The 18,492-nt window shown below is 39.5% G+C and overlaps 1 protein-coding gene across 1 annotated transcript in view; it reads right to left on the reverse strand.

The window, feature by feature from the left end:
* MYO10 (myosin X) overlaps nt 1-18,492 on the reverse strand; it is a 134,312-nt gene that overhangs the window by 20,526 nt on the left and 95,294 nt on the right. Inside the window, exons 19-27 of the mRNA XM_054163998.1 lie at nt 13,521-13,645; nt 13,250-13,364; nt 8,834-8,940; nt 7,765-7,971; nt 7,436-7,475; nt 6,107-7,009; nt 4,854-4,977; nt 3,385-3,628; nt 1,054-1,149 (exon numbers count right to left, since the gene is read on the reverse strand). Of these exons, the coding sequence (XP_054019973.1) occupies nt 1,054-1,149; nt 3,385-3,628; nt 4,854-4,977; nt 6,107-7,009; nt 7,436-7,475; nt 7,765-7,971; nt 8,834-8,940; nt 13,250-13,364; nt 13,521-13,645 (1,961 nt within the window). The remainder of the gene's footprint in view (nt 1-1,053; nt 1,150-3,384; nt 3,629-4,853; nt 4,978-6,106; nt 7,010-7,435; nt 7,476-7,764; nt 7,972-8,833; nt 8,941-13,249; nt 13,365-13,520; nt 13,646-18,492) is intronic.

Here is an 18,492-nt window from a genome sequence, read left to right on the forward strand (position 1 = left end):
AGACTTTATCTAAGCCTTCATTTTAAACTACGCTTACATGATACAAGAATCTTAACTATAACTGCTGGAAAGCTCTTAAGTGATTTCAAGAGTAATTTTAAGGATGGAAAAAAAAAATTGATTCCACATTTGTAAGCATTTCTAAGTTTATGAAATTGTTTCAGTTGGAAAAGATCTTTAAGATGAGTGAAGTCCAACCATTATACTTAAGGTCCTGTGATATAGGAAGTTATACCTTTAAAAATAATAGAATATGAAGCAACATTTAAGGCTTCAGTAGCTCAAGTGATGTTGACATAGGCATCCTGTGTTCTGGGCCTTGAGGCTGCAAGACACTGGGTAATAAGCTTTGATTACTAAGTTTACTTTATTAAAATGCTTGATTTTTACGGGCAAAGATATTATTATCTTGCAGGAACTGTAGTCTGGGGATTTATTTTGATTTTTAACGATGTGCTACAACTGATCAGGCAAGTAAAGCTTGCTCCTCACCTACCAGCCTCTCCTAACAGTTTGATATGGACCCTTTAAAGCAAGACCATTTTTAAATCAGCAGAAAGGGAACACTCTCTTGCATACTTTCCTTATTCATGAACACACTTTTGCCCTATAGTTCAGTAACCACATTGCAACTTCTATCTAAAAAACCAAATTAGGCTCAGCTCAGGCAAACAGATCCCAACCATAAAGAACAGGATTTTATTTCAGGCAGATTAGTGGGCCTTAAATATTGATGTACCCTATGCAGCAAAACAGAGCACAGTAATGCACAAGACAAGCATCAATGGGTGATGACTGCTTCTCTAAAGATACACTGTATTTCATAAGGTTTCTAGTAATAAATAGGTAACTGCCAACTTCAATGCAAATTTTCAGTCTTCCAAGTAATATTCTGCCACAAAAGGCCTTTTGAAAAGTGTTAAATATGACATGCTTAACAGCCTGAATATTTTGTGAGAGTGGGTAGACAAATTGATGACAAGCACAAGTCAAAATTACATAGAGGTTAAAACAAGAAAGAAAAAAAATTAAAAGGCCTGATGATTTTCATACCTTGCATCCTCAGGAGACTCAGCAATTAAGTGGTAGGTTCTATCACCCATTATTAAATCAATACCATTTTCTTTGCCTGTATTATCAACAATCTCTCTGAAAAAAAGAACATGCCAAGATTGACGATTATCAGGATTTTGAAAACTCCGTTCTGCTGAAAGGCTCACAGACTACTGATAATTAAAATAGCAGTCAGCCTTCACAGCATTCATTTATAATACTCACAATGTGATTTATCAGCCAGTATTAATTCACCAAACTACAGTAGTTGTATTTCCTAATTACACGTTTTCAAACTGTTATGAATGTCACTATATTGACTATTCTGTTGGTTTTTTTTAACAAAGCATTATTAAACCTCAAGAAAGGCAATGTAAACATAGAGAAATGGCTACATTTCTGAACTGATGACATACCCAAGTAATTTTTGAAGTGGTTAAAAAAATAAGAGAAAGAAAAGGAGCTCTTGGGGATTTTAAAGAAAAGCAAATAAAGTGTGGTTCAGTGACTCTATGTGGTTGTTATGTCGGCATAAAGACAATTGCAAACACCACTTCCAGAGAAAGTTGAGCACCCATCTGCTGAAATATTACACTGATATATTAAAATGTCATGAACCACAGAGCACAAGATTTTTAAGAATTTTCCTGAAGCTTAGAAAAGTCAACTTGATTCCCTTGTTGCTATTTTACTGTATTTCTTTGAAGCTTACTATTTCCTTAACTAGCTGTATTTCCTTATCAACTCTTATAAATCTCTATTCTATAAACAACATATGCAAGCTATGCTTATCAGACTCATGAGGACCATTTAACTGCTATGAAAACAAAAAACTCTTATTCTGGCCTTCTTTCTTTAATTTTGGTTTTGTTCCCTCCCAATAACAGTGCCCAGGAACACACAGCCCTATTCTGTGTTGTAAGTGAATCAGCCTAAGATTGATTTAATCTGAATGGGGTCCCTAATATGGAGCGGTAAAATATTTAAGTTGTGCGATATGTTAGGAATGTGCTCGGTGAATATTGAAGTTACCTAAAAAATCTATTGCTTACTTCTTATGACATACAGCTTTTTAAATGAAAGTACCCTTTCTTTTAGCTGTTCTATGCACAAATAGTTATTGATTGAACTTCCAGTTCAAGTTAGATTTATCAAACTTTTCCTGAGAATTGTGAAAGTACTTTTAGCAAAGAATGTCTATATAGCACTGTCAGTGAAAGAATGTGGTGATGACAACAACCACCAAAAGATTAAAACGTATTAGAAGAGATACTGAATAAATGCTATGGTACATGAGACAGAGTAATTTTCAACAACATGAAAAATAAATGGTAGGAACTGCAGGCTATATTCAGTCATTTACTTGACAGCCAGCAACCCAGTTATTTTTCAAGACTTAGGATGTTCACTGAAACTATTTACTTTGTCCTGCTTGAAATCAGACTCAAGCCAGGACTTCCAAAGCAAAGATTAATCTAAGATTCCAATTTAGTTTAAGTATTGTGTTAAATTATCAAAATAAAATGAGTAGTTGCAGATTACAAGGAGCAGAGTGGAATCAGATGTAACAGCCATTTCTATTTTTCTCTACCTTGGAAGAAAGCTTAGGTCCACTTTTATATAGAAAGATGACTACCAATGTTAGCACACTCTAATTTTCAAATTAGTTAGATAATCCAGATGTTCATAAAGCGTCCTGACTGTTTAGAAAGAAAAATACCATCCCTTAGAAAACATGTTTTGATGCGTTCTTTGGGAAGCACAGAATGTTAGGGCATAAGGAACATTACTTAGCAGAACCTTACTTACAAAGTTTAGTAACTCTGGTTTTACTTACTAAGTTTAGTAATTCTGGTTTTTCAAAATGAATAAATGCATTTTAAAGATTTTTCTATCACTACTACAATTATTTCAAACATGAAAAAACCTGTAAATGCATACAGAAGATGCAGCTTTGACCCATGCTGATTTCAATATACTTAAGGCCTATTAACTCCACCGTCTCCATTCTAGGTTTGCCTGCAGCTGTAGACTTGGCAACATGCCACAAATTGCCTTGGGAATCATTACAGGCTAAGTAGGGCCTCTAGTCTGGGAGAAAGCATAAATGAGTTCATTATAGCAGCAGTATTCTGAAGTATTTGGCACTGGCTTAGCTCTGGAGCACTCGGTAGACTTAAGAGAGAGCCAGGTGAGGACATCTGCTTTCATTACCTTCACCACAGACTCACACTTGAATTAACAGAATATGAAGGCAAGGCACTCAACATCTTCCCAGATCAAGCCCCATGTAGGAGGAACCGTATCTAACATAAAAACATATAAACTTACTTGGCTGTTCGGATATCAATGGCACCCTTTAGCTTTTCTTCACTGTCATTTTCAAAGTACATCAACCTGGACTGTCTGAGAACAAACCATCGTTTCTTCCAGTTTCTTCTGGAAAGCGTAGATGATCCACCCCCCTTTTTGTGAAGCCAACCCTGCTTAAGTGCTTCCTGCTTGGAACGAAACCACAAGAAGGTCTCATCTTTCAGGACACACCAGCGTCGCTTCCATGTGTTTATTAAGCCACCTGGCAAGAATGACAGATGTGGGTTTATACATAGTTAAGACAAACAATTATAATACACAAACCAGAATCTGTGACCCAGCCAGAGATGGAAGATGCTGACCATCAATGCTGCTGTTACACTGAGTTTCTCCTGTAAGCTAAGACACCAAAGATCTTATTTTTGTATATCCTTAAGGCTACCAATATTGTTAACAATCTAAAGACCCTTGAACAGCAATTTATAATACCTTTTTATATAATAAAATAATATATGTTATATATACAATTATATATACTTATATGTGACATATATAACTAATAATTTAGAAGTCTTAGGGCATATGAGAACCAGATCTTTAATGCTGTTTTCAATGTATGTCAATGATAACCTAGGAAAAGGCTACTGTTAGAGTCTTTCTCTCTCCAGGTTAGTAGGAAATAACAATTAACTCAAAACTTGAAAAAGCTAGAGTAGAAAGTACAGTAGTATGAGCTCAATCATGCCAAAGTGTGGCTACATGGTAGACAATACATCATTCACCATATTTACATCACAGACATAAAAATCCTACCCAAACCAACGTACTCCTGTCATTCCACAAAACCTGCATTATTTTCCATGCAAACATAGCTGTGTGCACATTCATCACTGTTCCAATTCCAGGAACGTAAATTATGCTACAGTGATGAGTCTCATATATTATTATCTCATAAATTATGATTTACTATCAATCATCAAAAGATAAAACCAAGAATCTTAGCCAGAGAACTCTTTTCAGTCTGTCAGGCCCTTTTGCTGTACAACCTTCTGTTGAACTTTCAGGTCCAAAATAAGAGTTGACTGAGGTCAGTAAAACTGATCTGCAATGTGGAATACTGATTCTATGAAAAGGTTTTGGGAGCATGAATCAGCTTTCCCCAAAATGTAGTAAAACTTGTGAGTTATTTTCTTGTATTTATACTAGATATTACATTATTTACAAGACAGCAAACAAAACAGTGGCAGCCAAAAATGTTGTTGTTCCTTTGTTGAGAGGAAAAGACAATTCTAGAAGTAAGCCACTGCAAGTAACTTAGTTTGAGAGCAGCTCAAATTAAGTTACTATTTCATCACCCTTTAAAAAATAAGAACCTATATACAATAAAGTAAGAAGCTATAGCTTAACTCTCCAGAAACTGGAATGCAAGGCATAATAAATATTTCTGGTTACTTTGTGTATTTAGCGAGTTCTGATTCATCCAGTACCTTTCATGTACAGAAAGCTGTGAAAGTAGGGCAAGCTGACACAGCTATAGACTGAATCCCTCCGGTAGGAAAGTTCATCATCTGTATCAAACCTGGAATCAAAATCTTCTTCACTGTCTTCAAACTACAGAAGAAACAAAATAAAGGTGACATGATCTCTCAGGAAAGAGTTTAGAAGTTAACTGGTTTAGAAGTCTTCTGATACATTTTTTTATGATGTATTGTAAGGATATGATTTCGTATGGTTTTTCATCCAGCTAACAAAGGAAGGAGTACAGTGTAATAAGTTTGAGCATGAACTATTTGACTACACACTACTCCTAACGTCATGTAATGAATCTATGAAACAGCTTTGCAGCTGCTCAGGAAGTTATCCTTGTGCAGGAGCATGGCCAGGGTATGCCACACTGTCCTGCCTCCCTGTGTAACTGATATGCTGTGGATAACGGTTTAGAAAAGTCTTGAAAGTGAAACATATTCCCCAAGCTCTGGTTATAGCTGTCTTCCACCCTCACCCTGAATGATCAGAATTCTGTTCTGACAAAAATCTAGAATCATGCAACAGGAATGAGCTCTCAACAGCCAAAAATGTCTTGGGTAATGTCAACTTATCCAAATGGCTCTTGGATTGCTTTCCATTACCCCCACTGTAATAAGCTTTTTAGTGTGAACATTCTCTTTTTGTCTCTCAGAAGTATTTTGTGAGTGGTAGAAGAAATCATATTCTTAAAAAAAAAAAATCTGTGGGAGTAAATCCCACCATGAAGGGCACTATAAAGAGCTCCTCAGTATGAGTGTCTGCCTCAATAATTTTAACATTTGCCATCATGTGAAGTTTACTCTCCACACTATTTCAACCTACATGCACAACTGAATCTGGGTTTGCTGAAACCAGTTTCTCACCATGCTTCCCCAACTCCAAATGCACAGAGAAAAATTTTGCTTAGGAATTACACAACCAAGGCCATGCTCTGAGCTCTTTGCCAAATAATGTACAGTTCTGCATTAAAACTGATAGAACCATATTCCTGAATAAGCCTAGAACTGCAAGCACCATTGGACCTATGCACTGACCCCAGTGGCATCTGGATTGCAACAGACAACTATGTCCATATACACTTTAAACAAGTCAAACTACACAAGACAGACATAAGTAAAAACAGCAATAGTGACTCTGTGGCTGCAAAGCGGTGGGAAAAAAAAAGTCAGAAAGCATGGAACAGTTATTAGATAATAAAAAAAATGATACTTACAGAAGACTGAGCTCCTTCAGAGCTAAATCGGTATGCTCCAGAGCTATTGTATGTCCCCACTGAGTATCGGTAATCTGGTGACCACTGGCTACTGTGCGAATTCGAGAAGGTCACACTGCTACCAGAAGTAATAGCACCATCTTCATAATCGTCTTGGTCGTAATCATAGTCTCCATCGGGAGAAATAAGTTCAACGGAATTTGGGGGTCTACAAGATACATTTTCTGGCATGCAGTATGTGGATTCACCACTTGAAGAATTGTGGAGACTGACTGTGTCATGGCTAGGAGGTATAAGCATGGTATTGCTGGCAGCAGGAATTGTTGGCACCACAGTATCATTCATATAGGGATCCTCCTCTGAGGAATCATCGCTTGTTCTGATGCCGCTGGTTCTTTGATCAGAATGGCCATGCTCACTTGGGTTGGGTGAATCCTTAAATGCATCATCATCAGCTTCAAAGCCCTCATCTACCTCCTCCTCAGGATATGGCTGGCTGAAGTTAAAATTGGGCTTTTCACTGCAGGCATTTCCAGTCTGTTCAGTCAGCTCAGCAGGATACCCATTGCCCAGAGAGAGAGACTTCTCAATGTTTCGGACACATTCATCAATCTCATCAAAGTTCAGAGATTCCAGGAACTCCTGGGCTGCTCGACATGCTTCATCCTCAAGCCGCCGGAGTTCCTCATCTCGAAGCTGCTGCAGTCTCTGTAACGAAGCCTCTGTTAAGGACAACTCCTGCTGCTTCTTCACACGCTGCAGGTCTTCGATTTCTTTTTCTAGACGTAAGATTTCTTCCACCTGCCTGCTTTCTTTCTGCTTTGCCACCTTTTGTTTCAGCTCTGCCTCCTTTTGGGCTTTCTGAATGGCAGCCAGTTCCTGCTTCTTCCTCTCTTCTTCAGCCTGCATTTGACATAAAATTTAAAAAACAAAAAAAGTAACATGAACTCCCTCAATGCAAGATTCCTTTAAAAAGTTTATTTGTAAAGCACTATATTCCTGCTATGCTATGCTATTCACTTTAAAAGGACCTTTATCCCTACATCAGAAAGAAAAGGAAATGAAAGAAAAAAGAAAAATGAAAGCATGATGACATTTGCTCACAGATACTGGAACACTCAAGTACATGCAGAAAGTTCAGTCCTTGACAGAATTTAAATGGAGCATGAGGTGAAATCTCCATGCAAACAACTGTATCAAATTTCCTTTGGCTTTACCTGCGTGTAATAAGTTTAGTTTAAATGCCACAGATGCCTTTTATTTTTTTAATGGTTGGGTTGAGATACTCAAATAAATGGGAAGGCTGAAAGCATTAAAAATGTCATTTACCTGCTGGGCAAGACGCTCTGCTTCTTGCCTTTGTCTTTCCCTAAAAGTAAGGGAAGAAAATAAGTTAGTAAACCAAGCTCAACTCATACCTCAGCTGGGCAATAGCTCAACTTACTGAGCTTATCTGCCACATGGAAAAGGCAGTCAGAAATAAAGTGACTGATGGCACCTTTGCAAAGATGAAACTACTGTGACAGCTACGTGCACCTTTTAGTGAAAGAAGGAAAGGTTTCCAAAATCACTTGATCAAGAATATCTTGAAATAAAGGGTATTCAGACAAAAACCTAATAGGGTACAGACAGGAGTGATGTAAGCCAGCATATTGCACCTTTCTTCCTCCTTTCTTCTTTCCTCCTCTTGTCTCCACTTCTCCTCTAGTCTCTCCCTGTAAATACGACGAGCAAGCTGGCCTCGCCACTGCTTCTGAAGGATTATGGCTGCTTTCTTCAGGCACAGGAACTTTTTTCTACCACTGAAGGCTCTGTAGTTCTTCTGTAGCACAATCACATAGTAGAGAATCTTTCTATATCGCTTTCTGGGAGAGAAAGAAAAAAGGTCCAAATTTTAAGGAAAAGAGGAAGTAATGAACAGTTGGACCCAAAAGGTCCTTGACATGGTGACCTGCAATAGTGAGTTCTGTGGTGGTTTCCTCATTTTCATTCACATTCTCCTCCCTTTCAGAGGAAAGAAATTAATTTCTATGACAGTGCTGTCGGTGTCTTCATTAAGGAAATGCACATTACCTGTCTTACATGTTCTTATGCCCCTGACAAAGAGATGCTAAAAGAACAGGTTTGTGTGCATGCATGCCAAGAAAGAATATACGTGGATAGTCATCCTACATCTCTGAAAGGAAAGAGCATGAACACCAAGATAGCTCTGTCATTAGGAAAAGAGCACAGTTTTTAAGCAACATACTGGTCAGAAAATAAGGACATGACTAATATAGACATGAAGAAAAATTACCTCATTATGCAAACAAATTTCTTTAAACAGTCCTCAACTGATTTGTAGAAAAAGAAGAGAAATAAACAAATGGGATGAGCAACTCTACCTAGTATATTATACATGAAGCCAGGTAAACAAATGAAACATTAATCTGTTACCTAATATCATATCTTTTTAAGAACCAAACTGTGTAGTCTCATTTGTCTTCTCTTTTTTTACAAAGCAAAGACAAGCCTGACTCTCAGCTGGCAACCTGGGGCAGCCACCTGAGGTTTTGTTTTAGTCATTGGTCTGGCAAAGACACCAGCTAGTATTTTCAAAAGCCACATACAGGATTTGGATGCCTGGTCCCTAGGAAAAGTTATGAGTTGTGAGAAGGATTTAACTCCGCGATGCCTCACCCATTTATTCCAAAGTCTGATTATTAATATTGTGGTCTAGTCACTTACCGGGCTGCATAACCTAAGATGTGTGCTCGGATAATCATTGCTGCCTTGGTGACTTCCACCTCTCGCTGTTTTTCCAACTTATGTTCCAGGGACTCCCGAAGAAACACCTACACAAGAAAACATCTGGCTTTAACAACTTGCAGAGAGCACCGTATGTAAAGGATAGCCAAGGTGCTGCCAATGTCAGTTTGGGCAGCAAGCCTCAGCTTTAATTCAGAAACAAACATAACATGTTCTCAACAGGAAAAAAAACCCAAAACACTAAAAATTATGTTTTCTCTCAAAAGCTAACACCTGCAGATGATCCTCTAACTTTGGATTTCATTGGGAAGACCCTGACTCTGTGTGTGTGTGATTACACTAATGGACACTGTAACTAGTAGCAGGACTTTCAAAAAATCAACACCATAACAGCTTTTCCCACTCACAAATAACAGAGACCAAAGAAGTTGTAGGGCTTAGCATGAACTTCCTGATTTGAGGGGCAGAAATACTACCCTGATAATTTAGCTGTTTCACAGTAACATCAAGCTCCACAACCCCTTACAAGCCTCTTTCCTCCAAAAGACATTGCTAGAAGCCTGCAGAAGTAAGCAGAAATGAAAGTGGTTTCATATTCAGGTTGATTTAACTGGGTTTTCCAGCAGTTTACATAGGGATACATCTGCCAGGGCCAGACACTGCATTACAGCTGTCTGCCCTCCCTGCAAACAGGTCATGCCCTAGGCTTTCAATCCTAGCACTGACCTGGATCATTTGCCTGGACTGCCTAGTGCCTCTTGGAGGCAACTTTAGCACACGGCATGGACCTATATTGAGCGAATCCAACTGTTTCTCCAGCCAAGCAGAGGCAAAGGGCATGCAGCTTCCCTCTTCCACTTGCCTTGACATCTGCTGTTTACTGCATGCTCACACAGTGGTGAGCTATTCGCTGCCAGTGCTTATGCCAGGAGTACACAACCTTTCCATTTTGAAGGCTAAATCTGCTAGTATCAGCTATAGGCGGCAATAGCCTGTCATGCTGCTGCCTAAGACAGAGGAGCTGGAAATAACTAATTCAGTGACAGTTCGATTAACCGTGAGGAGAGCCAGGCTGCACACCACAACATGGCAATGAGGAAAGTGCACTACTCTAAAAGTGGAAATGCTTCCTTAAGGTGTTTTCGATTTTTCTTGCTGTGAAACAACCAACAAAAACCCCAAGAAAAACAAGAATAAGAAAACAAAATAACCCAAACAAACAATGACAACAACAATGAAGAAAAACATAGACTTGTTGGGGTCTTCAAATAGAAAAAAAAGATAGATTTTTCCTTTGTGTTTATGGGGCAATGAAACCCACCATGAAAGTTAAAGCAGCATCACTCCTCAAGGGAGGCACAGTTTTGAGTTTTGGATGTAGCTACAAAGAGACTACATTTTACCACCATAGATCACAGAGTACTTCAAAGTTCCAGTATCCAAGTTGCACTGGGCAACTCTTTCTATAGAGTATTTTTACTCATGGAAAAAGCATTTTCTTTCACTCATTGGAAAACCTTTCTTTGCTCTACACACACTGGCTTTGTTAAAAACACAGCAAAATTCTTCTTTAGAAAGGCATACAGCTACTTCTTAAAACAGAAAAGGATGTTAAACACATATTAAGCCCAGGGATTAGCCGTTCCTGAGCAGGTGCATTGCAGCTTGAGATGTAAAAGACATGAAAATATCATATTGAAGCTAAAACATTACAATGTTGTTAGTACCCTTTTTAAATAACACAGGGAGAATAGTGCCCAAGTTCAGCCTGATATCAGTGTTCTCTTGTTCTCTTCTACAATAAGCTCTTTATGAAGATTCTTACAAATGTGCAAGCAGCTCCTGGCAGGGGATGAGCCCAGGCCCCAGTAAGGGAACTTACAACAGAACTCTGGCTCTTGCCAAGGTCTTGATGAGCAGTTGGTTAAAACAGTTTCAGGTCCTAATAAATTTATGTCCCTAAAATACCAATGTACTGTCCAGGGTGCATGCATAAATACAGTTAATATACTACACTGAAAGTGTAATGAGAAGCACTGCCTAGTTCTGCAGCCAAACATTATCACTGTATTATTTTGTAAGCCATAGTCTACAAAAATAAGATAAAAGATGACTTCAATTTTCATCAGAGTACTTCAACAACTGATTTAATCAACTGATTAGTCAGGCAGAGGTTAGTCTCTTCTCCCAGGCAACCAGTACCAGAACAAGAGGACACAGTCTCAGGCTGCGCCAGGGGAGGTTTAGGCTGGAGGTTAGGAGGAAGTTTTACACAGAGAGAGTGATTGCCCATTGGAATGGGCTGCCCGAGGAGGTGGTGGGGTCGCCATCGCTGGGGGTGTTCAGGGTGAGGCTTGACAGGATGCTTGGTTGCAGGGTTTAGTTGATTAGGTGGTGTTGGATGATAGGTTGGACACGATGATCTTGAAGGTCTCTTCCAACCTGGTCTGGTCTGGTCTGGTCTGGTCTGGTCTATTCTATTCTATTCTATTCTGATTAAACCAACCTTCCCAATATCATCTCCAAAACTCCTTAAGCGTACAGAGGAATGAAGAAAACCTTTCAAAACCATGGTGTTGTGGGGAGACAATGATGAGGAGGAAGGGTGTCTCACACAGAAATCCATCAGATTTTACAAAATATTTTTGCTAACCTTATGGCAATGAGAGAGTTTTTTTCACAATTTAACAAACAGTAGAACTGTCAATCACACATAGTTCTATCAATTCACACAATTCATCAGACTTTATTTCTGGATCTTTTTTTTATTCTCTCTCCACTACACTATAGTGGGAATGCCAGCCCAAGTTACCCAGAGAAGAAAGGGAAATCCATCTGGAGAGGCCTGGAGAATGATCCTTGGCAGCAATGTATGTATGTATGTAATTGTCGTGGTTTAGGCTGGGTGCTGGCCCAGATGCCACTGCGCAGGCCACACCTGGGAGGTCCCAAGCGGTGGGCCCAGCCCAGGGGGTGGTCACAGGGACCAGGTATTCCATTCCCATAATGCCCTGCTCCCCTATAAAAAGGCCATGCGGGGTCTGCACTTGCTCTTTCGTCCCCTGCTGCTGCCTAGGTAAAATGGCGTGAGCTGCCTCCCTTGGGCCTGCTAAGGCCCAAGGCTGGGTTGGGGGGGGAAGAAAGAGCCCTGGGGGGGGTTTGGGTGTACCCCCAGGTGGGGATGGGATGTTCTTGGGTATGTTCTGGGATCTCTCTCTTTGTCATGGTGCTTGTGGGCCTCTGTAAAACTTTCATTGTTGTTTGTTATTGTTTTTTTCCTATTTAAACTTTCATCACTTTTGCAATCCGTTTGCCTGAGTCGTTATTTCTGCCTGTGGTGGGGAGGGGGTCTGCCCCAACCCATTACAGTAATCCACTCTCTAGTCCTTTGCATGAGGCATTTTTAATGTTTAGAAAATCTCAAATCCTGCAGTGGGGAATCTTCTCCTGAGTACACAATGCTTTCACCTAATTTGTAAAAGTCCAAGAGCATAAATTTGCAAGGAGGGAAGCTCTGCACACAGCTGTTGTTCAAAATCAAACTTGAAAAAGACACATGTAAAACCATCTGGATTAGTTTACTTCTAAAAAAAAAGATCTATTATTTTAATTGAAATAATTTTGGGTGGTTTGTTTTGGTTTGTTTTTGAAAGAGAAAGAAGTTGTGAGCAAGATTCAGGCTGTCCTGTGGGACACACATTGAGGTCCAATTACCTCTGAAAAAGACTCAGACTAGGATGGCAAAGACATTTAGATCTCAACTCTGCCACAAGAACATTAGATAAAATTCTTCTTGAGCAGATCCAGAGTACATTGGGTTGAAGGGACCCTCAAAGGTGATCTTTGTCTAACCCTACTGCAGTGAGCAGGGACACCTCCAATTGCATCAGGCTGCTCAGGGCCACATTGAGGCTGATCTTGAATTCATCTCTAGGGATGGGGCCTCAACCACATCCCTGGATAATCTGTTCCACAATTTTACCACTCTCATTGTGAAGAACTTCCTCTTAATGTCCATCATAAATATCCTACTCCAGTTTAAAAACATTGTCCCTCGTCCTGTCACTACATGCCCTTCTAAACAGTCCTGCCCCAGCATGTTTTAAGTTCCGTTCCTCATCAGCACTACCACTTGTGAGCACTGGCAGGAAATTCAAGTGGGCTCTTCTTCCATGAGTGAAATCACCAGTCAGTGTGTAGATGCCTCAGACAGCTAGTGACTCAGCACAACCATTAATTGTTGCTGTAAGTGTTTCAAGAGCACCAATTAGGCATGCACAGCTTCTTTAAAGTCTAGAAGTAATTACTATTACATCTCCACAGTTACACAGTTCAAATCCTGTTCCTTCAGCTTTGTATAAACACCAGCACCACAATATGCACAGATTATTTTACCTTATTTTTTCCAAGCTGCCACTCAGTGCTTGTGTTGTCATACAGACGAAGCAGGACGGCACATTTCTCATTTACATCTTCAGGCAGAGTTAAGTTTCTCGTGAGGACTTTATACCTAGCAACCAAGAAGTATTGATTGACAAGTTCTGATTTGGCAATATGATTCTCTTGTAATAACAATCTTATAAGATTTTCACTTTATTACTCAACATGACAATGCTGATTTAATACTCCTGTGTCACATCTGAAGGGCACAAGTCACTGTGCCTACCTTTTATAAAAGTCTTGAAATGGCCTCCGGACAGGGAAACCAGCCCTCCGAATCCTGACTGTCTCCAACATCCCAGAATAGCGCAGCTGGTTGAGCACCACTGTCTGATCGAACTGGTCTGGCATCTAGAATGAACAGGTTCAAAACAAGAATTTCAATAGCAAGGGTTAGAAATGTCAAAGGAAATAAACAATGGGGAAATGACAGGAATCTGAAATGCACAGAGGCTAAAAATGCGCTACTGTGTCTTAAAGACAGTAGTTCTGAGCATATAAAAATATATCTACAGGATGGAAATAAAGGAGTAATCAGACAATATCATTTCCATAGACATGACATTTTCAGCTATTTAATCCAATCCTCTCTCTTTCCACTTCATGTATGGAATGCAGGCCATTGCTGTGCAGAAAGAAACATAAGAAAGAAGCACAAGCAGCTAACAGGTCAACAGCTACAAGCTTGACTGGTTTGTTTCTTTAGCAACTCAATTTAGTCACTGTAGCTGATCCCTAATGTTGAAGACACCAAATACAGTGGTGTGATACCATTTTAGAAGAAAAAAAATATATTAAACAGAAGGGCAGAAGAGATTTAAATTTTAGTGCACTGACAATTCATCTACTACAAACAGGGACGGATGTTTGCCAGTGGCATTTCAAATCTTAAAAGTTGTATTTCAAAGAGTTTCTATTCTGAACGGTAGATATATTTTCATCTGTAAACAGAAAGGCACACCCCACCCTCACCCCACCCCCCTTTTCTAAAATCTTTCCCTTAGTTTGCAGCCAGCTCTTTCAGCATCATTTTTCATTTAGAAAACAGATCATACTAGAGCCACACAAAGCTACTCCAGATAGCGCTAATTGCTGCCTTGCAAGATGCTAGCAACCTTGATACATACGGTGAAATAACACCATATGTAAACACAGCTTTTAATTTGTCAGACCAAAGATCCTCTTTACCCTTCCAGTACAGCCATTTTGCAGAGCTGGAATATAGTGCTTAGGATTTTGCAAGACGTTGTTTAGAAGGTGGGATCTCATAGATACAGTTAGTAATTTATATGTTAAGTTCTTCATCTGATAGAAATGACAGCAAGATCAAACCATGAACAACTGTAAATCAGAGGACTGTCTTGGTACTTATTAACTAGCTTTAAGCATGACTCTTGTTCAACTTAGCAATAAATGACTCCTCCAAATTTTAACTTATCAAAAGTACACCCAGGAAGGCACACTCAAAAGTTTATCTAAAATATCCAGTCTAAACAGCTCCATTAGCACCTTTGTCCATAAAATAAAACACTCTGTGTTAGTGATGATACCTCTAAATTGTTACTTAAGTAGCTTAAAAAAACCCTTGAGAGATTAGTTTCTGCCTCCCTCCTTTAAAAGGCAAAACACCTAAACCAAAATGGTCTTTTAGTCCTTTCATTAATTTCTTTTCTGGAGCAGAGGTGGGAGACTCCTCTGTAGATGCAGAAGCCCTTCTGCATAAAGCTGTCAGAGCTGCACAGGCAAACAATTCCCAGCACTCACCATTCCTCCAACAGTGAAAGACTTTTGAACCACTTTCTTTGATACAGGAAAATTACCCTATTTCATAAGCAAAAATACCACAACCTGGCCCTTACTCCACAGCCAATAGTACTGCAAAAAAATGAAAACAATTTGTGTTTTAAAAAGTTGCTAGTCACCATGGTGAGCCCTGCCCTGTGCCTCGGGTAATTACCAGTGAGTGCTAGCAGGACCTGATCTGGTCCAAGCAGGTGGACAGGGGCTACAGAGAAAATCAGTCACCAGCAGCTGCTGCCTTTGCCTCCCCTCTGAGATGTGTGCTTTGCATCCCAGGGAGACTCAGGAGCTACATTAACTCTACACCACTATGGCTGTTACAAATGTGCTTTAATGTTTTATTTCCATACCCACATGTATAACAATATTAACCAAAAATGCCTCTACAAATGATGCAAACAAACTCCTCTTTATCAGCAATGTATTTCACTTGACTTTTGCCAAATTACCACTGGTAAAATATTTTAGTAAACACATGGTATGAATGTTTACAATAAAAGCACTGATAGTGTCGTGGCTTTTATTGCCCACAGTGTTTTCCATTTGTGTGTACTAGGAACTAACCTTGCAAAACTGCCCTTGGAATATCTGTGCACACACCTGCCGTTCTCTGTGCAGGTGGCTGATGAGGCCCAACAGGAAAGGGAGGGAACAAACACAGGTGCACACACAAATCCAAAAGAGAACCATCTTCACTTTTTTTGCCTCATGTAACCCAAGGCTGATGCATGCCACAAATAGACACAGGTCAAAATATTTTTTTTTTTCATTAACATTACACTTTTGTTTACTTCATCTACCCACACTCATTGGCTTAAAAGGTGATGTTATTCACAAGCCTTGCAAACAAAACTACTTTTGGTGCATCCAGGTGGGGAGGCAGATGCATGGATCAGAGTAGAGACACACCAAAGAAGGCAAAATTTTTGTGATGTGACAGATGTCTCTGTCTCTCAAAAGGCAGGCTGTGCTTATGCAAGAAAGCATCTCCTGCTTTGAAAGCCAGATGGCTGCTGCACCACCTAATCCATTAGGTCACCTTTGCTACTGTGTCTTAAAAGTGTTGATCTTCCTGGTTTAGGAGTTTTGTGGAAGACAGGTACAGTGAAAGGGAACATGGAAAACTGGTAGGAGGATGTGAAAAATTAGCTTTTTTATTTAAAAAACAGTATTTTTTTTCCTCAATGTTTTAGATTTTTTTAATCTGCCTTTTCACTCCTAAAATGAAGTCTTGGCAATTTTACTCTGAGAAAACCATAAGAAATTAAAAGGAGTTCAGTCTTCCCCTGCTTTATAGTGAACTTGTTTTCACATCCAAATGTGTAGTGATACTTCTTCAGAAATAGTGGGACTACTAAGCAAGATCATTCAGAGACAGTGCTCATGGTCTTCAGATCTCAGTCACCAGCTCCACAGCTCAAAATCAGTCCCAGGCATTCCTCCCAGACAAATGTGAAAAGCACAAATAAATTAACTTCTAACATATATAATCTAGCTGAATTGACACAGAAACTTCTGCATGCCCATTATTCACCTGTTTAAAAAAAAAACCACCTTATGCACAGCATTTCTTACCCATACATACTGCTCAGCCACCTTTACTCATGCTAAGGACTCAAGCCAGTAAACTGAAAGAAATGAAAAGAAACTCCTGCACCCACAATAGGAAAATGCACTGTAAAGCCAGGATGGGCAGATACTTGAGCTGCACCACTATGTTGGTCACCTTGCTAATTCCCAACAAATCAATTCACCTCCTCTTCTAGCCATCATTACTTCAGTCACTTGCACTTTAAGCATTGAAAGAATCACCTGATTCAACAGTTTCAATCTCAGAATTCCTGCACTTCCAGCACAAGGAGCATTAAAACCTGTGTGCATCCTCCCAGGCCCTCAAACATCAGGTCCCACTGACCTAAGAGCGAGCATACTTCAAAGAGAGAGACCCTCTGCAGTCTTCTCCAGAATGCATTCAGCTGTAACTGGATCAGGTTCAGGTCAAAACATAGACCTGGATTTTTTTAAAAGGCATTCCCTTACTGTTCCACGGTATTTGTGACCACAGAAAAACATCATAAGAATATAGCAGAATTAAAATACAGAACACACCACAGCTAAAATCTTTATTTGGTGTTTCTACTACATGGCACTGGCAAGTCAAGGAATCAGAGAATCAGAGAATTGCAGAATCATAGAATCAATACAGTTGGAAAAGACCTCAAAGATCATCAAGTCCAACCTGTCACCCAAGACCTCATGACTACTAAACCATGGCACCAAGTGCCACGTCCAATCTCCTCTTGAACACCTCCAGGGACAGTAACTCTACTACCTCCCTGGAATATTTGGATAAACCTGAAATAACAGTTGAGTATTGTATATGTCCAAAGTTCTGGCCTTTATCCACACACCCACCCCAAACCTGATAAAAAGCCTTTAAAATGTACTAAGTTACTCAAAAATTTCTGCGGCAAATTTCAGCACAATTTTCACTGCAAACTCAGTAATGGTATTGCTGTCTCTTGCATACAATCTCTGGAGGTCCAAATATGACAGTCCTGCATTTACCACCAGCAAGCATTTAGAGAATTAGCTGATCTTCTCTACAACTCCAGCTACTGCATCTGGCCTGCGTGACTGATCCTCCAGCTCTGAGTACTTCAGATAAGTCACCGACTTCAGAATTAGCCATTCTCATGCCACAGGTTAGGGTTGCTGTGCGAAAAATAATACTGTGTAGAAGGAACACTCTGTAATTTTAGAATTCTACTGTACCAAAACAGTCAAAGGAGAAAATAAATTAATGTGAAAATGCTTTCGTATTACACTGTTTGTCACCCAGCTTACTTTACAAGTCAGGGCACCTCAAGGGTATTTTTAAGACAGCAGCACATTTCAGAGCTACCAAGTAGTACATTACCACAGTGACATTTGCAATAATGTTTAAAGAATTCAACTAGATGAAGACACTGACAAGTTAGATCCACCTACTAAGATGCTGTAGTCATATTTCAGGTCCCTCCTGTCTGTATATATATATACACACATATATAGCAAAGGTAAGAACTGGAAGTATCTTCCTTGTTGGAGAAAAGATGTTCAAAATGATTCTGACTGGCTTGCTGCAATTTCATGCTTTTGTCAACAATAATCAATAACCTCACAATCTTGCAGCTATTTAATCTAATCTTTATTAGTCATTGTCACTGTACACTTGCCTTTCAGAATAATCTTCTCTTTATTTGCTTTTTATGGACTAAATGCTGCCCCTAAGTAAACACACACCAGCCTCTTTGTGAACGTTCCTTCCTGAAGGTATACACAATTTCTTGTAAAGGAAGACAGTTTGTCTGCCCCTCACGTAAGTCCAGACAAATGCTACCTCTGCAAAATGACAC

The sequence above is a fragment of the Dryobates pubescens genome, chromosome 9 (genome assembly GCF_014839835.1).
Source record: "Dryobates pubescens isolate bDryPub1 chromosome 9, bDryPub1.pri, whole genome shotgun sequence".
In the NCBI taxonomy this organism is placed as follows: Eukaryota; Metazoa; Chordata; class Aves; order Piciformes; family Picidae; genus Dryobates; species Dryobates pubescens.